The 23,021-nt window shown below is 70.2% G+C and overlaps 1 protein-coding gene across 5 annotated transcripts; it reads left to right on the top strand.

Moving 5' to 3' along the window:
• The first annotated feature begins 5,493 nt into the window (after positions 1–5,493).
• On the top strand, positions 5,494–21,863 carry PTP4A3 (protein tyrosine phosphatase 4A3). Of its 5 annotated transcripts, none has more exons than XM_045581253.1 (6): positions 5,494–5,515; positions 15,305–16,080; positions 17,807–17,899; positions 19,851–19,981; positions 20,436–20,510; positions 21,153–21,863. In XM_045581253.1, the coding sequence occupies exons 2-6, from the start codon at positions 15,976–15,978 to the stop codon at positions 21,268–21,270; spliced, it is 522 nt and encodes a 173-aa protein (XP_045437209.1). In that variant the 5' UTR covers positions 5,494–5,515; positions 15,305–15,975; the 3' UTR covers positions 21,271–21,863. The 5 variants fall into 5 exon arrangements, with proteins under 5 accessions (XP_045437209.1, XP_045437208.1, XP_045437206.1 ...); XM_045581252.1 differs by lacking the exon at positions 5,494–5,515 and adding an exon at positions 8,818–8,840; XM_045581250.1 differs by lacking the exon at positions 5,494–5,515 and adding an exon at positions 13,043–13,262.
• Positions 21,864–23,021: the final 1,158 nt, after the last annotated feature.

Raw genomic sequence — 23,021 nt, 5'->3', positions numbered from 1 at the left:
GGGGAGGGGAGAAGGGGGAGATGAGGGAGGACAGGAAGGAGGGGGGTAGAGGGAGGAGGAGAGGAGGAGGGGGAGAGGGGAGGATGGACTGGAAGGAGGGGAGAGGAGGAAAGTCCTGGGGCCTGGAGAGGCTCTTCCTCGCCACCAGGGGGCGCCCACGCAGCACGCCTGGCCCCCAAGCCTTCCATCTCTGCTGGGTCAGGAGTGGGTGGTGGATGTCCCGGGTCCTCACCGTGGGGCCTGGATGGTGGGCTGGGGCCTCAGGGAGGACACAGCGTGCGGGGCTGGAGGGGGGTGGCTGGGTGTGAGGGGCTCCGGGTGCAGGGCTGGAGGGGACACGCCTGTGGACAGAGGCTGGGTGCACACCCCGGTGAGGGCTGGCCAGGAGCAACCACCTTGGGCCCCGTGTGCCGGGGCAGCACTGCTGGGGTGCGGAGGGTCTGGGCCTGCTCAGAGCGGGCCCTGCTGCTGCCACTGGGTGCGGGCAGGCAGGGTGGAGGCCCCCAGGCTCCGGCCCCGGAGGCCACTCCTGCTCTGGGTGGACTCCTCAACCCTAGGCCCCGCTTCACACATGGGGAAACTGAGACACGAAGAGTTAAGGTGCTGCCCACGGCTGGTTCTGGCCCAGCCAGGGCCCTCCTCTGAGGCCCCGCCCGCCGGGCCTGGCTGCTGGGCTGCAGGTGCTTCTGGGAATCCACTTAGCTCCCCGTCCTTGTCCTGGAGCTAGTCTGCTAATCCTGTGCCCACTGGTCCCCCTGCGGGGTCCTCCCCCCAGCCCCGCCCAGCCAGCCCTGCTCCCAGCCCTGCTTCTGGGAGGGGGCAGTGCGGGGCGGTGGGTGGGGAGGGGGCAGGTGGGCGGGAGGACTGGGTGACTGGGACTCAGGCCTGTGCTCTGACTCCAGCTCTCTGCTCAGCCTTCCCTCCACCCACCTTCTCTGAGGCCGGGACTCCCCTCAGCTCCCTGCCTGTCCTCTCAGCAGCGGTGCGGCTCTGGTCTCCCAGCCCTGGGTTCAAATCCCAGCTCTGCCCAGACTGCGCCTCACTTTCCTAATCTGCAGAATGGGGGTACTGGGCCTCCCCGCAGGGCGGGTAGCCTGAGGCCAGGGATGCACTGGGGACGGCCTCGGTCCCCCCCTGACTGATGTCAGGAGTGTGAGGGTGACAGACCCCCCTCTGCTGTCCTCACCTGGGCTGCGAGCGAGGAGAAGAGCCGCCATTCGGACCTGAGCCTGCTGCTCTGGCCCCTGGCCTGCCCTGCAGGGTCCAGACTGAGCCTGGCTGAGTCCAGGAGGGCCGAGCTGGAGAGACAGGACCCTGGAAGGTCCATGGGGCCGAGTGGGAAGGGGCAGCAGGGCTGTGGCCACAGGGGCACCCTCATGCCCTGTTCCCAGGAGCTGCCAGCAGCCTGAGAAGTGGGGGGGGGGGGAGGCCGGCCTGGAGGGTGGGTTCTGGTTCCGACTCTCCGGCTGGGAGGCCTGGGGGTGGTCTCTGTTCTGCTCCAGCAAGCCAGGGGCCGGATCCGACCGAGGGCCGTCCACTGCCAGCACCCCCAGATACTCTTTGTGGGGTGCACAGGTCCCAGGGGGATTCGGGGTACCCCAGGCAGCACCGACCCCAGACCTCAGTGTGCCGTGGCTCCATTCCAGGCCTCAGACGCGGGGGGACTTGGTAGCTGCAGCATGTTCTGAGCAGGGCGGTGGGAGGGAGCAGTGCCTGGGGGCCCCACTTCGCAGGGGAGTGGCCCTGGAAGCAGGGCACCGGGAGGAAGCAGGGGGAGGGTCTTGGGTGCCTGATGAGGGCTGATATCGGAACAGCTGTAGGCCCGTGTCCATGGGGCTCCGGCCACACTGCCTGGGCAGGCGCTCCCCTCCCTCTGCAGAAGGGGGGGCCTGGACCTGCTCGCCAGCCCCCCGCCCCCGCCCCCACCCCGTCTGGAAGCTGCAGGAGCTGTTCCCACGCCCCGGCCAGCAGGGACCCCGCAGGGGGCGGGCGGGTGGGAGGGCGGGCGGTCCTGCCCCATCCATTTCCCATGGGACCCGCATCTCCTGGCCCCGGGGCCCTCCTGGGACTCGGCTTCCTGGAAGGCACGGAGGGTGCAGGGGGCTCCCCATGGCCCCACCAGCACCCCGTCACCCCGGGGAACCACAGTGGGCTTCACCCGCCCGCCTCTCCGCCCGCCCTGGTGCTGGGCCCCAGCCCCTCCTCGCTCCCCCTCCCCTCCCCGCTGGCTCTGCCAAAGCAAACACTCCCCCCTTCACCTCCCGCGGGAGCTGCTGTGTCCTCTGGGCTTCCCTGCTCTCGCCGGCCGGGCCCATCTGCTGGGAATTGCCGGATGGAGCTCGGGGGTGCCCGGGGGTGCCCGAGGTCCCTCCACAATGACCACTGACCCCGCACAGGCCCAAGGGAGCCCCGAGCATGGCCCCGGTCTGCCCGGCCTCTCTGGGGGCCCTGGGCCCACCCCGAGCCTCAGTTTTCTCAGCTGTGGAATGGGAGCACAGACAGACCCTGACCTCACAGCAGCCAGGGAGGGGGGGCGGAGCCAGGACTGAGCCCGTGGCCTTGGAGGTTCAGCGCGGCCACCTGAGCCGAGGCCACCTGAGCCCCAGGCCTGCTTCCTCCCGCTCCTGCGTCCACCCCGGGCGGGCGGGCGGGCGGGCGGGCGGGCTCACGAGGTGCCGTCCGTGGTCTGGGCCCCGGGTGCCCGGCTTCCCTCTCTGCCAGGTTGTGCGGTGACAGGCCAGGCCCTCAGGTCGGGGAGGCCGGGTGATGGATCAGTGGTGTGGGGTTCTCATTCCAGAGCCCATGACGCCCCGGGAATTCTCACTCTGTGCACCCGGCTCTGGGCGTGTCTGCGAGCGGGCACAGACGCCCGGCATCTCCCGTGAGAGTCCGGGACGTGCCCGTGCACCTCCTCCCGACCCCCCGGGGCCCGGCCTGGGCCTGGAGGGCCCTGGAGATGGCCTCTGGGAGAGGCTGGGCAGCGGAAAGTGCGTCTGGCTGCCCACGCCGGCCGGTCCCCCAGGCAGACCCGCAGGCCCTGCCTCCCTCCCCATCTGCTCCGGGTGGGGGTGGGGGTGGGGGTGCGGTTACTGCCTGCCCTGGCTCCTGTGGCTCTTGGGGAGGCTGGGTGTGCAGGAGGCCCCTGGGGAGGGGCAGGAAGGGGGGGCTGGGCGAAGGCAGGGCGGCAGTGCCCTCCCAGACAGAGGGGCCTCGGGTGTGCGTGCTGGGGCAGCCGGCACCTCCCGGCACAGCCACTGCCCTCCCCCCAGACCCTCTGCCCGCTGGCCTCAGTGTAACTCCCTGAGAAATGGGCGGAGAGGGGCTGGAGGTGACAGGGGCGTCTGGCGAGCAGATAGGAGAGCCTGGTGGGGACTGTGCCTCCGTTTACCCCTCAGTCAGTGAGGGTGTGAGTCCTGTTCTGGGGATGTTAGGAGGCCAGACGTGTGGGAGGGGCTCTGCGGATGGATGGGGGCTGCAGCCTTCCCCCTCCCCCTCTCCTCCCCAGCCCCCCCGCTGTGGGTGGGGCTGTTCCCACGCGGCCGCAGGGCAGGGAGGAAAGCCATCTGGAGGCCTTGCTCCCCCTCCCCCGCCTCCTGGCAGGAAGTGACCGGAAGGGCTGTCCCCAGGGGCCTCAGGCCTGTGAGGACAGAGGACAGCCAGCGGCGGGGGTCCCTGGGTGGAGTGATGGGGGCAGGGAATGAGGACAGTGGGCAGAGCTGGGCGCTCGGGCCCGCGTGGCTGGAGCATAGGTTGACCTGCTCAGACAGTGTGTCCACCTGCCTGTCCACCCATCAGCTACCCTGTCCGCACACGAGCCCCAGGCGAGGTCCAGCGGGGGTATGGCCACCGAGTCACAGGCTCTGAGCAGTGAGTGACCTTAGGGAGTGGTGTGTGTGTGTGTGTGTGTGTGTGTGTGTGTGTCTGCACATGGATGAGTTCATTCCCCCCAGCCCCTGCCTCACACCCCTTCCCCCATCACCCTGCCGGTCAGGGCCTGGGCTTCCGCCCTCGGAGGTGCCCAGCTGCCCGATGCCCAGCTGCCCGATGCCCACTCACCGCCCTGAGTGTGGCCGCTGGGCCTGGGGACGGTTCCCAAGGACACTGCCAGCTGGGCCTGCGGCCTAGGAAGGACATTGACCCCGTGGGGCCCTGTGTCCTGCGTCCTTGGCTGCCTCACGCCTGCCCAGGCCTCTGTCCTTCAGGCCGACCCGGTGGGCTTGGGGGCCAAGGACCAGCCCCTGCCGCCTCCCCTCCCCCCCTCCTCCCCCCCCTTTTCCTTGGAAGCCTGGCTCGGGGGCCTGATGGGCAGAGCCTGCCCCGAGGGCTGGTTTCGGGCCGGGGCCAGCGCCCCACCCCCAGGAGGAAGTGAGCGTGAGAACCAGGGCGTGGGGCAGCGCTGGCTCTGAGCTGCCGCGGGAGGCGTGGCCCTGGGCCGGGCGCCGGTGCGTGTCCGGGAGAGCGGTGGGGAGGACAGGCGACCGCGGGCGTGGCCGGAGGGGGCCGGCCAATCCCAGGCAGAGACAGTGTCAGTCCCGACCCCACCTCGCAGCCGCCCTCGGGGCGTGGGGGCCCCATTTGCAGGGGACCGGCCGCCTCCCCAGCGGAGCGGGGCGGGGCGGGCGCAGGCCTGAGCGGAGCCGGCCCACCCCGCTGCCCGGTGAGGAGGTACGGGGTGGACCAGGACAGGCAAGAGCGGGAGAGGCATTTATTTTTTTAAAATACATTTTTATTGATTTCAGAGAGGAAGGGAGGAGAGAGAGAGAGAATCAATGATGAGAGAGAATCATGGATCAGCTGTCTCCTGCACGCCCCGCACTGGGGATCGAACCCAAAACCCGGCGTGTGCCCTGACCGTGCCCTGACCGTGACCTCCTGGTTCATAGGTCAACGCTCAAGCACTGAGCCAGGCAGGCCGGTGGGGGAGTTCTTTGGCCGCAAACGTGATGCCCTCAGTCCCCAGGGGACCGGCAGCTGAGGTGGCCCCTCCACACCGGAGCACTGCGCAGCCACGGCGGCCGGCCGGCAGGTGTGGTGCTGCGTGGCGGGAGCAGCCACCAGAGGCCACGGCGCGTGTGGTACACGGATGTGAAGTGTCCAGGAGAGTGGGTTCTCAGCGGCGGGCAGTGGCTGCATGGGGACGGGTTAGAGGAGGGGGTGGGAGCTCAGTGCTGACGGGTACGGGGTTTCCTTCTCAGGGTGTTGGAATGTCCTGGAATTAGACGGCGGTGCCACTGACAAAGCCCCGAGTACACTAAACACACACGAGGCGCACACTCTACGCTGGTTGGAATGGCGCATGTCACGTGCTGGGAATTGTAGCTCCGTCTGCAGGCCTGAGGAGCCCTCCCGGCCCGCAGTGTCGCCGGGCGGAGCAGGCTCTGGGCTAAAGCCTGCAAATAGGATTATCGCCCTGCCCGGCTCCTGCCCGCGTGGGGGCCTTCTTAGAGTGCAGAGGGCGCGGCTGGCGGGGTGCGGGCAGGGGCACGCCGTCTGCCCAGCAGGCGCCTCCTCGCAGGTGAGTGCTGCGGGGGATGAGGTGGGGCGCAGGGCCTGGCCTCGTCTGGTATGTGTGGCCCGTTCCCTCTTCGCGGGGATCTGTCCCTGGTTCCTCCCTCCGGGTGGCGGGGTGAGGTCCTTGCTCCTAAGGGGCTCCCGGAGTCTCGGGGTCAGAGGGGTGCTGTGGGCACAGCTTGGCCAGCCCTATAGTGAGTCCCCCATCTGTCCTGGCCCCACGCTCTTCCTCAGATGAGGGGTCAGAGAGCAGAGGGCAGCAGGAGGGTCCCCAGCAGGTCCTGGTCTCTGGGGGTGCTGTGGGCCCCTAAGCTGTGTGTCCGGGGGCAGCACCCGCCTCTGGGCCTCAGCTGCCTCGTTTGCACTGGCTCTTTGGGGGCACGGGGCTGGTCTGCATCTCGCTGCCAGGCCAGCCCAGAAATAGCCGTGCCCTCCCGCCCGCGGGCAGCCTGGCGGAGCGCTCGCTGGCGGGCCTGCAGGGCGCGGGCGGCTATTTTGGACGTGGCCTCCGTGGCCAGGTCAGGGCTCTTTCCCGCGGCTCCCGCAGCCCCTCTGACGTGCGTCCACCTGGCCCGTGGCCAGCAGCCCGGCCCCGCCACTTTCGCCCCTTCCTCTGTCTGCCCCCCCTGCCCCCCATTCCGCCGCCCAGTGCTCCAGGCGGGCAGGGGCGGGATTTCAGCGAATAGAGCGGGTCTGGGGGGGGGTTCCTGGGCCTTCCTGGGCTCAGTGTCTGAAGAAGCAAAACACAGAGAAAGTGCCACCCTGGGCGGCCTCGGTTCTGGCCCCGCCCCCAGCTGTGTGGCCTGAGGCAAGTCAGGACCCCATAGCCCCGGCCTCAAAAACGGGGCGACTGTGCCTCCCAGGACTGTGTTGGGGGTAGATGTGGGGTCCTCGCGCCCCACTTCACAGGACAGGACACGGGGTAGGGAAGGGCCATTGCGGGGTGCGTGAGGCCGGGTGGGCCGGGCGGGGGCTGAGCGTGGACTCAGAGCCGTGGGCCGCCCATGCTCCTGACTCTCCAGCCACGGGGGCCCACCAGGCCCCGGGCACCCTGCTGACAGGGCAGCGAGTCCGAGGACCGGCCAGCTTGCTCCTCTCCCGAGTGGGCACAGTGGCTGGGTGGGCATTGGGATGGCTGCCTGTCTGGGGTGCTGCCCAGGTGAGCTGGCAGGAGGGGCTGCCAGGCCTGCGTGCTGGCTGCAAGCGGACAGCCTTCCCCGCTCGGGCCTGTCCCCGCGCCGCCCGGGGTCCCCAGGAGCCGCCACTGCCCTCGGTAAAGGGGCTGGGGTCCATGCAGGTGGGGCATGGAGTCCAGTGAGTTCCCAGGCCTCGCTGCAGAGCAGGCTTCAGGGGGCCACCCCTCGAGAGTGTGCCCACCCCCGTCCTCCAGAGCATGCACCCTCGTAGGCACCCGAGGGCTGGCACCTGGGGGTGCAGTTCCTGTTTCTCGCCTTGTGGGCAAGGGCTGGGTGGGCAGCCTCCGGCCGGCCAGTGAGAGGGACTGCCAGGCCACAGGGACCCGCTGGGCCGGGCACCAGCCCAGGGCCCGGTGTGAGCCCTGGGGCCCCTGTGCCTGCGGAGGGTCCTGTCTGAGCCTCGCAGGAAGGGTGGGCGATGCCTGGTGAGCCAGAGGCCCTGAGCTGGCTTTCGGGGGGCCGGGAGGGGGGCCTCCTCATTCTTGGACAGCTGAGGGGGCGGGGCCCTGGGAGAGGCCTCTGAGGAGCCAGAAGTTCCAAGTGGGTCTCCAAACTCCACGTCCGCTGGCACGCCATGCCCGTTCCGGGCACGGCCTCCGGGGCCTTGGAGAAGGGGTGTGCGTGCCAGGAGCCGGTGCCAGCCGCGGAGGCCCAGGAGGAGAGCTGGGAGGTGGGCACAGGGGTCAGCCCAGGGTCTGCCTGGGGTCAGCCGGGGTGTGCGAGTGCAGACGGGGTTGAGGGTGAGACTAGGACCCCGGGGAATGAAGGTGAGGCTTTGGGACCACGGACCCGTGCAGCCACCCCGGGCTGGGCTGGGCCAGGGGCCGTGGGAGGCTCTGCCAGACGGTTCACCCTCTGGGCACCCTCAGGGCCCCTGCCTCAGGAAGGTGGGCACCCGTCTCAGAGGTGAGGGGGGTGCTGGGGAGGGAGACTGGATGGGGCCCGCAGTGTGAGGACGCGGCCGCTGTCATGGCTGTCCTGCCGGCTGCGGAGGGTGACCTCAGGGTTTGTCTCCGCCTGGGGAGGCCCCCCGGGGGCTGGACGTGCCCTGCCCTCAGGGGCTCCGACGGGTGGGAGGCCGGGTGCACGAGGGTGCCCCTCCTCCTGCTATTGCCCCCTTCACTCCCTGGGGGCAGAGCAAGCATGGACTTCTTGGTGGCCGCCCTCTGCTCCCCCAGTGTCACTTCAGGGGCTGACTGGCCTGGGATCCCCCGCACCCCAGCCAGGGTGAGGGGAGAGGCCTCCCCTCCCTGCTGGCCCCGTGACCGCCGGCATCCTGGGGGAGGGGCGCTGACCTTGGCCGGAGCAGGAACAGCGCCTCCCCCCACGGAGGGTTCCCACTTCCTCAGAGCCGGCCCAGGCCTGGCGGGACGGGCGAGTCCCCCGGCTGACCTCACCCTCCTTCCTCCAGAGGAAGTGGCCGCTACAGGATGGGCCGAAGGCGCTTGGGAAACGGGGCTGCTACCTGGACCCAGCGACCCTTCGGCCCCGGGGCAGGCGGGGCGGGCGGGGCAGGCGGGGCAGGCGGGGCGGGGGCTTAGGCTGAGGGAGGCCGCTTCTGGGTGGGCCGGTGGGTGTGCTGGCGTGAGCAAGGAGGGGACCAGGACCCCCTCCCAGCCCCCAGCAGGTAGGGAGACAGGACAGATCCCTGGGAGGGCTTAGGCTGCCCCCTCTCCGCCTGCCCCTCGCCTCTCCCTCCTCCCTCCAGCTGCAAGCCTGGACAATTCCTTGGTGCCCGGGCTCCCCCCTCCTGGCTCGGTGCCGGCACCTCCTGCCCTCCTGCCCCTCCAGCTCTGGCTCCTGCAGTTACAGGGCCCTGGGGACTGCCCTGCCCCCGGAGGGCCCTGGAGCCGGCCCCGAGGGGGAGGGCCTTTCCTCCCTCCTCCTGGGACCAGGGTGCTCCCTGCGACCTCAGACCTGTGTCCCAGCCCCCCCAGCCCAGCTGATGGTCGCGCTCGGGGGCGGGAGCCACAGGCTGGGCCGCGGGAACCTCCCGGCTGCCCCTGCCAGCGCCCCAGCCTCCCGCCGATCGGGGCGGGCGGGGGTCTGGGCCTGACGCGGGAGGCGGGCAGTCGGCAGGGATAAAGCCAGGCTGGGGGCGCGGCGCCGAGGGACTCCAGGACTGGGACTCGGGTGAGTGGCGGAGGCTTCCGGCGGGCTCAGGGCCCCGGATGGGGGGGCCGGGGTGTGGAAGGGGATGGCCAGAGGCCTGGGAGTCGCCACCCCGGGGCAGACCTCAAGAGCAGCAGGGCCGGGACCCAGGCCTTCCTGCTGAGCCTGCGGGGGGCGAGGAGCCTGGTGGGCCCGCAGCGTCCGGCCTCGTGGGACAGGAGGGGGTCGCAGGGCAGCGGGGACCGGCCTGGCTTTCGGCCCTGGGGCCCGCGTCCTTCTTGCTGAATGCGGGCGGTCAGGTGAAGAGTCAGCGGGCCACAGCTCTCTTGGGGAGTGGAGTCAGGGCTTGTGAATGAGGGCTCCAGGATGGCCTGCGGGGGCTGGCCCAGGTCACCCCGTTATCCTGCGTCCTCGGTGGTGCTGGGGGCAGGGGCTGCTGCCACACGTGGTCCACGGTGGCTTGGCCACTAGTCGAGACGGATTCAGCCACACCCTCTCCTGCCCAGTGCAAACCTGTGACCCATTCAGCACCCTGTGGGGTCGTGTAACCTGTCCCCCCTCAGGGACACAGACACCCCCCGCCCCCATATGAAGGAGCTTCTAATCTGTTCGACCCAACAACCTTCACCTAAAAGCAGGCCACGCCGCTCAGGTGGCTGTGAGCGCAGCTCAGATGGGCACTAGCTGTCAGGGGGCTCACTCCCCCCGCGGGGCCCCGGTATCCAAGCCAGAGGCCAGCGCCTCCTCCTGCCGGGTTCCGGCCGTGGGCGCGGGGAGCCTGGGCTCCCCCTCCTGCCCAGCAGTGCTGGTGGCTGACGCACGTGAGTGAGGTGGGTGCGGCGGGCAGGCACGTGGTGGCCGGTCGGCACCACGGCCCTCGGTCACCACGGAAGCCCCACGCGTGGCGAGGGGCGGCGCTGGGGGTCGGCTGTAAGCTCGGGAGCGCCTTCTCCACCTCGAGATCCCGGCGGGTAGAACGGTGCCAGGCCCCAGCTTCCTACAGCTCGGCCTCGGGGCCACAGCGGGGTGCCGGGACCAGCGAGGGGGGCCGCCTCCCGAGTGTCTCCACCTGCCCAAGAGAGCAGGCAGGCCCCGATGGTGCCGTTCCGGGTCTCAGGAGCAGCCTGTCTCTCCCCTGGCCACCTCCTCCAGGAAGCCTATCCTGATTGCCTGATCCACCCACTGGGCCTCTGCAGCGCCTGCCTGGTCCCTCTCCGGCAGGGAGCTCTGGGAGGCGCTGGAGGGAGGGGCTGATGACTTGGGGAGCTGCCCGAAGGCGGGAGGCACTGCCAAGGAGCGGCGAGCGAGCCGGGGGGTGCACGGGGGATTAGACGGCGTAGGTGACCTCTGAGGTTCCTCTGGACCTTGGGGCTGAGATCCCGTGACGGGCTTGGACATCTCCCAGATCTGGACCTCTGCCCAGGACGCCGGGTCACTTGTCCACAACAAGTGGGGGCCCTCCTGCTGCCAGCTCTGCGTGGTCGGGTGGGGGGGGGGTTTGACAACCTCTAGGTCCGCCTTCCCAGGGGCAGGGACTCTGCACTCTGAAGGGCATGAGGCTGGAGGGAGAGGGGACAGGACGGCACGGGGGAAGGAGGCAGCGGCCATTGGTCAGGGAGGTGGGGGCAGCAGGGGAGGGCTCTGGGAGGGTTTCCTGGGGGCTGGGGGGTTGGGAGGGCTCGGACCGCCCAGGTCTCCCCTTTAGGCCCCCTAGCAGCGTGCGGACTGGGCTGGTGCTGGGAGGGTGCCAGGAACGGCTCCTGCCCGATAAAAATAGATTTCTCTGAAGGGCTTGGGGCCGTGCCAGGAGAGCAGGTGCCCCCCAGGCCGCCCGGGTGGGTGCCCCTGCGAGGGGGGATAGGGCTGTGGGGCCCAGGTTTGCAGCTTGAGCATTAGGGTGGGTTCTGGGTCCTGGGCACAGGATCCCTGAGCCCGAGGGGATGGTCACTGGAACGAGGGAGGAGGAGGCTGGTGGGTGGAGCTGTCTCATCTGCCTGGAGGCCCTGCCGCCCAGAGGCCATGGCCATGGCCACAGCCACGGCAGGCCCAGATGAGCACTGGAGGGGTGCTGGCCAGGGGCCCCGCGGAGTTGGCTGCTGATTGCAGGGCCAGGCGGGCTGTCTGGGCACTGGGCTGGGCTCAGAGCAGGCTTCCCAGCCAGGCCCGGCCTCCTGGGACCCGTGTTCCAGGGGTCTTCCCTCCCGGCCCCCCATTTTTCTTTCTTCCTTCCTTCCTTTCTTTCTTTCTTTCTTTTTTTTTCTTTCTTTCTTTTTCTTTCTTTCTTCCTTCCTTCCTCCCTTCCTCCCTCCTTCCTCCTTCCTTCCTTTCTCTCTCTCTCTCTCTCTCTCTCTCTCTCTCTCTCTCTCTCTCTCTCTCTCTCTTTCTTTCTTTCTTCCTTTCTTTCTTTTGTATCCACCATCCCTCACCTAAATCCAAACTTCTGCAAGGGTGGATTTTTAAAATATATATATTTTATTACTTTTCCACAAAGAGAAAGGGAGAGGGATAGAGAGCTAGAAACGTCGATGAGAGAGAAACATCGACCAGCTGCCTCCTGCACACCCCATACTGGGGGTGTGCCTGCAACCAATGTACATGCCCTTGACCGGAATCGAACCTGGGACCTTTCAGTCCGCAGACCGACGCTCTATCCACTGAGCCAAACCGGTTTCGGCTGGGCCCCCGTTTCTGAGGGCCTCTGGGCTGGCCGGGCAGGTAGGGTGCGGACCATCACCTCAGTGCGCTCGCTCTTGGGGCTCCTGTCCCAGGAGCACTTGCATGGGGGAGCCACGCCAGGACCCCCGGGGACGGTTTTGCTGGGAAAATCCTGGCGGGGCTCCCGAGAGGGGCGTCTTGACTGAGCCCTGGAGGACAAGCAGATGTGGAGACCCCACCCGGCTCACGCCTTCCTGTGGGCCTGTGCGTGGCCCAGCACCTCCCTTCCTCCACTCCCCGCAGAGGTCGGGGAGGGACGGCTGTGGAGCACACAGCAGGTGCTCAGGCGGCCGCGGGGTCCTCAGCGTGCGGCCGGAGCCGAGCAGGTGGGCCTCAGGGCAGGCAGGCAGAGCCTCGTCCTGGGGCGTCAGCCTGGTTACCCCGGGGCCAGGGGCAGCCTCTGTGCACCTTCCGCGCCCGGCGGGCATGGCTGGCGCAGTAGTTGGGCATCAACTTAGGAACCAGGAGGTCACGGCTGGATGCCCGCTCAGAGTGCGGGCTCCATCCCTAGTGTGGGGTCTGCGGGAGCAGCCGATCCATGCCCCCCCCCTTCTTTTCTGACATCAATCAAAATATATTTAAAACAACAAATAAACAAGAAAACGCTGGTCTGTGCTAAGGGCCCCCAGGAGCCACGCTTCCCCCCTCCCCCTCCGGCTTCCCCCCCCCACCATCCCTCCGCCCCTCTGATCTCCCCCCGCCCCCCTGATCTCCCCAGGCCCCGGGATTCCCCTGCCCCCCGGATCCCCCCAGGCCCCCTGATCCCCCCAGGGCCCCCCGGATTCCCCCTGGCCCCCTGATCCCCCCAGTCCCCCCCAGGATTCCCCTCGCCCCCCTGCTCCCCCCAGGCTCCCCTGATCCCCCCAGTCCCCCGGATTCCCCTCGCCCCCCTGATCTCCCCAGGCCCCGGGATTCCCCCGCCCACCGGATCCCCCCAGGCCCCCCTGATCTCCCCAGGCCCCAGGATTCCCCTGCCCCCCCGGATCCCCCCAGGCCCCCCTGATCTCCCCAGGCCCCGGGATTCCCCCGCCCACCGGATCCCCCAGGCCCCCCCCCCAGGATTCCCCTCGCCCCCCCCCCGGATTCCCCCCGCCCCCCCCCCAGGATTCCCCTCGCCCCCCTGATCCCCCAGGCCGCCCTGATCCCCCCAGGCCCCCCTGATCCCCCCAGGCCCCCCTGATCTCCCCAGGCCCTGGGATTCCCTTGCCCCCCTGACTCCCCCAGGCCCCCCTGATCCCCCAGGCCCCCCTGATCCCCCCAGGCCCCCCTGGTCCCCCCAGGCCCCCCTGATCCCCCAGGTCCCCCCAGGCCCCCCTGATCCCCCAGGTCCCCCTGGTCCCCCCAGGCCCCCCTGATTCCCCCGGATCCCCCGCCCCGGACTCCCCAGCCGGCTGTGGACCGCTCTGGGAGCCCAGGGTCCGGGCGGGCGGAGCGGGAGGCAGGCGCCCCGCCCCCGGCCAGCGCCTCCCTCTGCCCTTGCGCTTCCCCTTCCTCCCGCGCCTCCTCGGCCTCGGCCTTTGTCTGCGGCCGCGGGTATATTTAGGCGGCAGGTGCGGCCGCCGCAGGTCGCCGGCCGGTCAGGCCCCCGCCCACGTGACGCCGGCGCCATAAATAGCGGCCGCGGCGGGTCCGGAGCGGCGCCCGTCCTGCCCCGCGCCCGCCGGCCGCTCCGTCCGGCCGCCCGGCCGCCCGGCCGCGGATGGAGGCGGCGGGACGCCTGCGCGCTGGGTGAGCGGGGCCGCGGGCGGGGGGCGTGCCGGGAGGACCCCAGCCCCGCCCCGGGGGGCGCCGCCCCGGACCCGGCCTCCGCCCCGCCCCGGGCAGCGCTGCCCGGTCCGGCTCCCGTCCCTGCCTCCTCCCGGGCGCCTGTGCCTGGTCCCCCGGCTCTGGGTCCGAGGGGCTCTGGGCCCAGGGGCGGCCCTCCTCATCGGCTGAGACCAGGGGGACGGAGTCCGGCCCCCATCCCCCTCCGGAAACGGCTGGGAGTTGTGCTTGTCCCTGGACTTGAGCTTGAGGAAACTGGAACTTCTGGTCCCCGGGCCCCCGCCTGCTCCTCTCTGCAGGCGGGACGCTGCTGGGCCCCAACAGGTCTCCAGAGACAGTCCTTCTAGATGGGGGGGGGCCCTCAGGAGGGCATGGGGGGTGTCCGGGAGGGATGGCTCAGGCTCCGGGGGCTGGGGTGGTGGCTGGGGGGCTTGGTCTGCGCTGGGGATCCTGCTCCCTGACCTCAGGGGGCGGTGTGTGCGGGGAGGGCCCTCCCTGGGGTGGCCCTGCGGAGCCCCGGGGCGTCTTCATTGGCTCCCACCTGGGGCTGGGAGCCCCGAGCTTCAGAGACAAATGGGGGGGGGGGGGCCTTGGTCCAACCTCTGCCCAGACCCCCTGCCCTGGCCAGTCTGACTCTGACCCACTGGCCGGTGGCAACTTGAGGCTCAAGTGGGCAGGAATGTGGGTGGCTCTGCCCTGGGTCCCGGGCAGCAGAGCCAGCCTACCGCTGCCACCCACAGGGTCTCCCAGGTGCCCAGCCACGCGGGCAGGAGGTGGTGGTCGGCCCCTCAGAGAAAGGCCTGGAGGCCAGTGGCTTCCCTGGGCCCTTCTCCATGCTAGTAAACACACATGCACACGCGCACACACACGCACACGCACACACACATGCACACGGGACCTCCGCTGCCCCAGGAGGCACAGGTGTTTGTTCGCTGATCGTTCTGGCGTCCACAGCTGTCTCTCCTGGGCTGCGGGATGCAGGCGGTACGGCCGAGCCAGGGCAGGGTTCCTCTCTGCCTTCCTCCCCCTCCTGGGGCACCACACCCCTGCTTAACCCTCCTGGGTATGCCCCTGGGGTCCCCACAGGGGGCAGCATCTGCTCTGAGCCCAGGAGCCCAGCAGAGCTGGCCCAGAACATCCCGGGTCTCAGGCTGTGGGCCCTCCCTGCACCTAGCGGGCAGCCGGAGAAGGGGGTGCAGGGGCGAGGGCAGAGGTAAGAGGTGGTGAGTTGGGGCACGGAGACCAATGAGCTGGGGGAGCGGCTAGGAGCGCAGGCATAGCGCCCGGGTCACAGCGGAGGGGCCTTAGGGGCATCCTGTTTGGCCTCTCATTGTGCAGATGGGGAAACCGAGGCAGGGGCATACCCAAGGCCCTCGGCCCACATGTGGGGTGTGAGTGGGGCTGCTGCTGTGGGTGGGGCCCCGAGAGGGGGAGACGGGGTGCAGGGACTGATGGCGCCTGTGGTCCGGCAGTGACCCTGCTCCTGGCCACCTGTGCTGTCGCCACCTGGGCATGTGCCTGAGGGCACCCGCTGGCTGCGCTCTGGGCTCCCGGAGGGCAGAGCCGGCTTGTTTACTCGGTGCCCGCCAGCCCTGTGGGCACAGCAGCTGGGCAGAGACATTTGCGGTGGTTGGTGCTGAGTGGGGTCTCCTTCCCCTCCCTCAAGGGGTCCCAGTGCCTCCGGCTGACCTGTCCCTGAGGACCGGCCGCCCCAGAATCATCTGGCTCAGGAGTGCCACAGCGGGCAGGGGCCTGTCCTGGGTGTGAGAGGGACCCTGACCCCCTCTTCCCCCTCCCTCCCTCCCTCACTCCCTCCCTCCCTCTCTCCCTCTCTGCTCTGTCCAGGGGCTTCCTGTCCCCTCAGGGCCTGGCTCAGCCTGGCAGGGGCTGTCCTTTCTGTGCTGCACTCGGGGCCGGGATGGGGGGAGGCGGGGGAGCGGCCGACACCCCCTCAGGAGGCAGGGGGCCGTGGCCTCTGTCTCATTCCTCCTTCCCTCTGTCCGCAGACATCGCCCGCCGACCGGCCTGGGCTCCATGGAGAGGACCGGGAGGGGCAGCTCTGAGCTCTGCCGGGTCCAGCATCGCGGTGCCCGCTGCTGAGGGGCCCCGCGCCTCTGGCCCCCACCATTGCCCTCGCCCGCCGATGGCGCCCGCCTGAGCTGCCCGCGCCCTGCCAGGCCTCGCCGAGCCCCCATGGGGTAGCGTGACGGAGGACTGAGCTCCGAGCTGCCGCCTGCGCCCCCGCCAAGCAGGCCTGCTGGTTCTGCTCCAGTCCGGCTTCCTCCGGTCCCTGGGGCTCGGGGCCCGCCTTTGAGAGAAGGGGGTTGGCCACCGTCCACAGATGCCGGGACCACGTCCCCAGCCACGGGCACCGCGCCGGACACGGACCCCGCAGCCAGACTGACTCGGGCTTTCTGCCGTTTTCTTGGCTGAGTTTCGGTTGACATTTCTCTCTGCCCTTTTGTAATGACCCGTCTCTGAGGCGGGAGGGCGGGGGCTGGGTCTGCTTTTCCTTTTTTAAAGAGCTGCGTTTTGTATTCTAAGTACCCCGCGTCCTGCCCGCTCCCAGGTATCTGCACAATATTTGTGCGGGGCGCGGGGCAGGTTTTGTAAAGCACAGGGATCCGTTCTCGGGGGTGGGGGGCTGGGGGCTCCTCCGGTCGTGTCCCGCACTGCCATGGCCCGCATGAACCGGCCGGCCCCCGTGGAGGTGAGCTACAAGAACATGCGGTTCCTCATCACGCACAACCCCACCAACGCCACCCTCAGCACCTTCATCGAGGTGAGCGCCGCCCGCCACCGTCCTCGGCCTCCGGGGACCGCTGTGTCCCTGTCAGCCCAGTGTTAACAGGATCCCCAAAGGGGGGCTCCCCGGGAGCTCGGGGTGGGGGCTCCTGGGGCCGGCGGGTGGGCAGGGGGACTCCAGCTGCTGAACCAGGCTCAGAAGTGGGGGAGCAGCCTGCGCCCTTGGCTGGCCTTTGGCTTCTGTAGAGGCTGAGCTGGGAGGAGGAGGGAGGCCCCCAGATGAGCCGCGGCCCTGACAGCCTTGAGTCAGGCAGGGGTGGGGTGACGTGGAGGCCGGTGTCAGGGCCCGGCAGGCCCCCGGGCGCCCAGGCTCTGGTGAGGCCTCGGTGAGGCGCTGGGCGGGGCCTCCTGGCGCTGCTGTGTGTGGGTGAGGCTGGGCCGCAGCCCACTCCGAGGGCAGGCAGGCGACGGGGGTTGGAGCCCCAGCAGATGTGGCCACATGTGGCTGCAGAGCCTCCGTCCCTCACAGCCGCCCTGGAGAAGCCCTGAGCTCCCAGGGCCCGGCTGTGCTGCCTCTTCCCTCTGCAGCGGGCGCTGGTCCTCCCTGCACAGGGACTGGGCCTGCAGGGAGCGTGGGCATCGAGTGGGGAGGCCGTGGGCGCCCTGGACATGGGCCGGGGGCCCCTCAGAGGGCTGTCCCCTCAGGCCCTTGTGATAATAGGACCCAGGAGGAGACTGGGCACAGCCCTCAGCCTGTGGTCAGGGTCAGCGCGCACGTGTGACCAGGGTCACGGCTCAGTGTGACCGGGGTCAGGGTCAGTGTGACCAGGGTCAGGGTCAGTGTGACCAGGGTCAGGGCTCAGAGTGAGGCCAGGGTCAAGGGTCAGTCTGTGTTGAGGGTCAAGGGTCAGTGTGAGGCTCGGGGTCCAGGCTTTGGCCTGTTGGGGGGCAGCACCCTCTGCTGCAGGCACAGGGACCCAGGCGCCCATGGCCTCCGAGCCTGCACCCTCCTGCTCTGACTGCTCAGCCGTGCGGGGCCCTGCCCTCGCTGTGCCCAGTGTCCCTGTCGCATGACGAGCCTGTCCAGCAGCTGATGCCTCACCGCCCCCAAAATAGCTGCTGGAGCAGGTGGGGTGGAGCCGCCCCTGCGGCCGGCAGAGGGGATGGCTCCCCGGGTATAAATATCCCGGGCTGGGTGCGAACTGCCCTGACCTTTCCCAGGCTTCCCCGCTGGGGTGCAGACCCAGCTTCCCCTGCCCCCTCTCAGCCCACTGTGCCCGCCGTGCTGCCCCGGTGCCCTGCTCCCAGAGTCTGCCCCTCCCAGGCTCTCGGCCCCAGTGTGGGGTCTGGATGTGCCCCTTGACGGGCCATCCGAGCCCCCGGCTGGGAGGGCCGCCCAGTGAGGGGTCTTGGGGGCCCCCACGTGGCTGGGGGTGCCCCGTCCCTGGTCTTCCTGGGCCCTGCGCCCGGCAGAGGAAGCCACAGGCGGGAGGCTGCTCTCCAGGAGCCCGGGCGGGGCGCCTCCTGCTGGCGGCCAGGGGCCAGGGCGCAGTGGCCGGGGCATCGGGAGTCACGAAGCCCAAAGGCCACCCCTGGGGTTTGCGTGGCTCCTGGCCTATCTGTATTGCTGAGCGGGGTGAGGAGGGACCGGGGGGCAGGCACGGCCCTCCCCCGGGCCCTGCCTCTCGTGGTGGTGGTGGTGGTGGGGGCTTCCACCCCTGAGCCCTGCAGCCCGCCCAGCCCTGCCTCCCCCCTCCCCGCAGGACCTGAAGAAGTACGGGGCCACCACCGTGGTGCGCGTGTGCGAGGTGACCTACGACAAGGCCCTGCTGGAGAAGGACGGCATCACCGTGGTGGTGAGCTCGCCCCGTGGTGCCCGAGGGTCCCTGTCCGGGGGCGCGGCTCCCTGTCTGGGGCGGGGCTCTCGGTGGCCGGACAGCGCTGTGAGGCAGGCACCGGTCTCCCTGCCTGCCGCCCGCCGCCCCGTGTGGTTGTGCCCGGGCCACGTGTGTTAGGACATGTCTCAGGGAGGCCCAGGCCTCGGGCTGTGTGACCTCAAAGGAGTCACCTCCCCTCTGCATCCTCTGCCTCCTGCCCCGCCAGGCCGCCTGTGTGCGGGCCTGTGTGCGGGGCCTGTGTGCGGGGCCTGTGTGCGGGCCTGTGTGGGGGCCTGTGTGGGGGCCTGTGTGGGGGGCCTGTGTGCGGGGCCTGTGTGCGGGCCTGTGTGGGGGCCTGTGTGGGGGCCTGTGTGCGGGCCTGTGTGCGGGGCCTGTGTGCGGGCCTGTGTGGGGGCCTGTGTGCGGGCCTGTGTGCGGGGCCTGTGTGGGGGGCCTGTGTGCGGGCCTGTGTGCGGGCCTGTGTGCGGGCCTGTGTGCGGGCCTGTGTGCGGGGGCCTGTGTGCGGGCCTGTGTGCGGGGCCTGTGTGTGGGGGCCTGTGTGCGGGCCTGTGTGGGGGCCTGTGTGGGGGCCTGTGTGCGGGCCTGTGTGCGGGCCTGTGTGCGGCCTGTGTGGGGGCCTGTGTGGGGCCTGTGTGCGGGCCTGTGTGCGGGGCCTGTGTGCGGGCCTGTTGTGGGGGCCTGTGTGGGGGCCGGTGTGGGGGCCTGTGTGCGGGGCCTTGTGTGGGGCCTGTGTGGGGGCCTGTGTGCGGGCCTGTGTGGGGGCCTGTGTGGGGGCCTGTGTGGGGGCCTGTGTGCGGGCCTGTGTGCGGGGCCTGTTGTGGGGGCCTGTGTGTGGGCCTGTGTCGGGCCTGTGTGCGGGCCTGTGTGGGGGGCCTTGTGGGGGCCTGTTGTGCGGGCCTGTGTGGGGGCCTGTGTGCGGGGCCTGTGTGCGGGCCTGTGTTGGGCCTGTGGGGGCCTGTGTGCGGGCCTGTGTGGGGGCCTGTGTGGGGCCTGTGTGCGGGCCTGTGTGGGCGGGGCCTGTGTGGGGGCCTGTGTGCGGGCCTGTGTGCGGGCCTGTGTGCGGGGCCTGTGTGCGGGGCCTGTGTGCGGGCCTGTGTGCGGGCCTGTGTGCGGGGCCTGTGTGCGGGCCTGTGTGGGGGCCTGTGTGCGGGCCTGTGTGCGGGCCTGTGTGGGGGCCTGTGTGCGGGCCTGTGTGCGGGCCTGTGTCCGGGCCTGTGTGGGGGCCTGTGTGCGGGCCTGTGTGCGGGCCTGTGTCCGGGCCTGTGTGGGGGCCTGTGTGCGGGCCTGTGTGGGGGTCTGTGTGGGGGCCTGTGTGGGGGCCTGTGTGCGGGCCTGTTGCTGGGCAGCGGGAGCAGCAGGAGGCGGGGCAGGCGCACCTGGCAGGGCCCAGAGCCCCACTGGGAGGCCATGGAGAGGGAGCTTGGGCTGTTTTCTTGGTCCCTGGCCCTGGGGACCCCATCCCCGCAGAGGGCGGAGGCTGTGCCAGGGCTGCCTGACGTGGCTGGAGGCACAAAGGGTGCCCAGCAGGCCCCGCCCCGCCCCTCCGTGCCTGGGGACCCTCAGGGGGTGCTGGCCACGGACGACCGTCTTGGGCGGTGGTCACCTGGGAACCTCTGCTTGGTGACGGGGGCAGAGGATCTGGAGCTTCGGGGTCCCATGGCCAGGCTGAGTCCCGCCTCTGCCCTTCCCAGTGTGCAGTTCCGGGTCCCCCCTGTGCAGTGTGGGCGCCCGGCAGGATGGAGGCAGGCGTGCAGGGCCTCCTGGCACTGGGACCCGTGGCCCCTTTTCCCCGAAGCAGCAGGACTCGGGGTAGACCAGGCAGCCAGGCAGGCGGGTCTGGGGGCGGGGGACAGACAGGCCCGGGAGCCCCCCCCCCCACCGCAGGGTCCTCAGGCTCCCCCCTCTGCAGGACTGGCCCTTTGACGACGGGGCGCCCCCGCCTGGCAAGGTGGTGGAGGACTGGCTGAGCCTGCTGAAGGCCAAGTTCTGCGACGACCCTGGCAGCTGTGTGGCCGTGCACTGCGTGGCCGGCCTGGGACGGTGAGCCGGGGCAGGGGCGCGTGGACACAGGGATCTCGTGGTCTGACTCGCTCACATCACAGATGACCCTTCCAGAGGGTCCCCAGGCTGGGCCTCCGGCTCGCAGGCGGGAAGTCCCTCCTGAAGTCTGACCCCACTCCCTCCTGCTGTGGTGGCGGCTTCGCCTGAGCCTCGGGCCCCACCCTCCGCGGACACACAGAGTCTGCGTCCGCGTGAGACAGCCCCGCTTTGCAGAGGGCAGACGGGCGAGCGAGGCGGACCGCTGAGAATCCCGCTCTTGTCCTCGGCCCGCACAGAGAGGTTGCCTGGCCGGGAGGAAGCAGGGTTTGGGCCCAGGTGGTGGCCCTGAGCTGCGAGCGGGGCAGCCATCCGCGGAGGGCCGCGGGGGCCTGCTCTGCAGCCGGTGGCCTTGGGCAGGGGCAGGGCCTGGGTGACGGGCCGTGTCTGCCCCCAGGGCCCCGGTCCTCGTGGCACTGGCGCTCATCGAGAGCGGGATGAAGTACGAGGACGCCATCCAGTTCATCCGGCAGTGAGTGTGGCTGCGGGGGGGGGGGGGGGGGGGGCGGTTGGTGACAGCTCAGGGTTCAGGTTTAAGGGGCTCCCCAGCTTCATGCAGCCTCATATTGTGGTTCCCTTCCCCCCTCTCCCCTCCCCTTGGGCAGAAGTCTGGGGAGGGGAGGTGGAGGGGAGGCCCCTGTAGTCAGGACAGGCTGGGCCGAGCTGCAGTACCGAGCAGCCCCCAGCCCCAGCCCCGGCCCCTGGGAACCACACGGTGTCCCCGCTCATGAGACCTGTCTGGCTGCTAGTCGCCGGGCACATGTGTGTCTCTTCCACTCACGTGTCATTGGCCAGAGCCAGTCCACGGCACGTGGGGGTCCTCCCGCCCGGGAGCAGATTTGAGCTTTGTTCTCAGGCGCCCATGGCCTGGGGGCGGGCTGCCACCTGGGTAGACATGGGGTTCGTGGGTGTGGGGGCCGTAGAGGTAGGGAGGTCCAGGCCGCCGGGAGGAGGCGAGGGCCAGGGTTGAAGGCAGTGTGTGTGGGGGGGAGGGGTGGCAGGTGCCTAGGAGGGCGATCTGGGTGGTGGCCTGGACTCCTGGCCTGGCACTGCCTGGGGCCGGGCAGGGGGCCGAGGCAGGTCCCCCCTGACCCCACCCTGTCCGTCTCCCCAGGAAGCGGCGCGGAGCCATCAACAGCAAGCAGCTCACCTACCTGGAGAAGTACCGGCCGAAGCAGAGGCTGCGGTTCCGGGAGCCGCACGCGCCCCGGACCAAGTGCTGCGTCATGTAGCCCAGCCGGGCCCACTGCCCTGCCCCACTGCCCTGTCCCCTCTCTGGGCCTCAGTCTCCACGCCCCCACCCCCAGGAGGGCCAGCCTGGTCCTGGGACTCACGTGGTGACTGTCCCGCACCCCCAGGGCATCGCCCTCACAGTGGGGCTGAGACGGTCCGCCACCTGGACCTCGTGTGGGCCACCCCAGGCCGCTCCGGCGCCCCCCTCCCCGCACCTCCATCCAGCCTTTCTCCCGGCACCTGGGGTGCCTGCCTCCCGGGTCAGCCCGCCTGAGCCTGCCTACCTGCCATCTGTCTCCGTCTGCCTCCCTGTGTCCACCGGCCGGCCGCCACAGTCCCATCCATCCCGTCTCCTGCCTCCCTGCTCTGCTTCCCTCTGTGCCGATCTCTGTCTCCGTGTCCCATGTCTGTCTCTGAGGCCTGGTCCAGGGCTATGTTCCCTCCCTGCGCCCCTCCCTGTCCCCCCTTCTGTGGGGGCGGGTGTACTTTTAACCACTGGACTGACCCCTCTGCACCCCCTTGGATTCGTGGGTCTGAGGGCCGTCAGCTGCTCTGGACACTTGAAGGCAATAAAACACGACCCTGTGCTGTGTGTGTGTGTGTGTGTGTGTGTGTGTGTGTGCAGAGTGGGGGGCAGGGCTGCCAAGTGGGGTGCCCTAGGGAGGCCAGTGTCCAGGCTGTACTGGGGCTCCCTCTGGTGGCCATGCTGGGTCCCTGCGCTCCCTAGCTTTCTGCCAGGGCCTCTTGGTTGCCATGGCGATGTTTTGGGGGCTGGAGTTCAGAAGGTGAGGCCAGGCCTGGTGTCCAGTGGGTGGGTGACTGCCCTGCCCACCATTAGCCTTAGAGGACCAGGGGGTGGCGGAGGGGCCCCAGGGCAGGGGGTGACGGGCCCCGTGGGGGAGCAGGTCTGAGCGTGCTGGGCCTGGCCAAGGGGCTGCTCAGCACTCCTGCCTGTGGGTCTTGCAGGCTGGGGCCAGGCCTCCCTGGCTGGGGATGAGGGGCCTGGAGGTCGCGGACACGGCGGGGGGATGAGGGGAGAGCTGGGTGGGGGCTGGGGTGGTCTGCCCCAGGGACCTGCTCCCCGGGGACTGCCATTCACCTCGGGCACCCCCAGAGGTCTTGGCTGACCTCTCCCCGCCCTAGGACCTGCTCTCTGGCGTGGGAGCCCCACCTGCCTCCACTCCCTGCATCCCCTCGGGGCCGCCCTCCGCCCCACCTGCTCCCAGCACCCATGCTCAGCGCCCAGGTCCCCGCTTCTTCCCCTGGGAGGCAGGCACGTGGCGAGGCCCCGGGAGAGACAGCCCCCCAGGGGGCAGGTGCCCCCCACATGGGCCCATTCTGCTTGTCCTCGAAGGGGGGCCCTGGGGCTGCACCTGACGGGGCCCTGGGTGGCGGGCCCACAGGGTCTTGGGCCTGGCCTCTCCAGCCTTGGTGTGCGGCCTGGGCCAGCTGCCCGTGCCCGGCTGGGCAGAGCCCGGCCACTCAGCTAGGCAGGAACCGGGCTCCTCCCCACTGCCAGACTCAGTTTCCCCGAGGGGCTTCTCCATGCACCAGTGGCTCCTGGGACCCCATCCGGGGCAGGCCCACCAGCTCCTGCCAGGGACCCTGGCTTTCTGGGGGGACAGTGACAATGGCACCCCCGCCCAGACCACACCCGCCAGGCTGGACCCTCCGCCCCAGCCCCTCGGCCCCGCAGGAGTGCCCCGCAGCCACACCAGGGCTGGAGAGGGCGGGGGCAAGGCGGGCAGTG

This window comes from Pipistrellus kuhlii, unplaced genomic scaffold, assembly GCF_014108245.1.
Source record: "Pipistrellus kuhlii isolate mPipKuh1 unplaced genomic scaffold, mPipKuh1.p scaffold_m20_p_14, whole genome shotgun sequence".
In the NCBI taxonomy this organism is placed as follows: domain Eukaryota; kingdom Metazoa; phylum Chordata; class Mammalia; order Chiroptera; family Vespertilionidae; genus Pipistrellus; species Pipistrellus kuhlii.
Note: the sequence above shows the minus strand (reverse complement) of the source record. Positions and strands in the feature narration are given on the sequence as shown.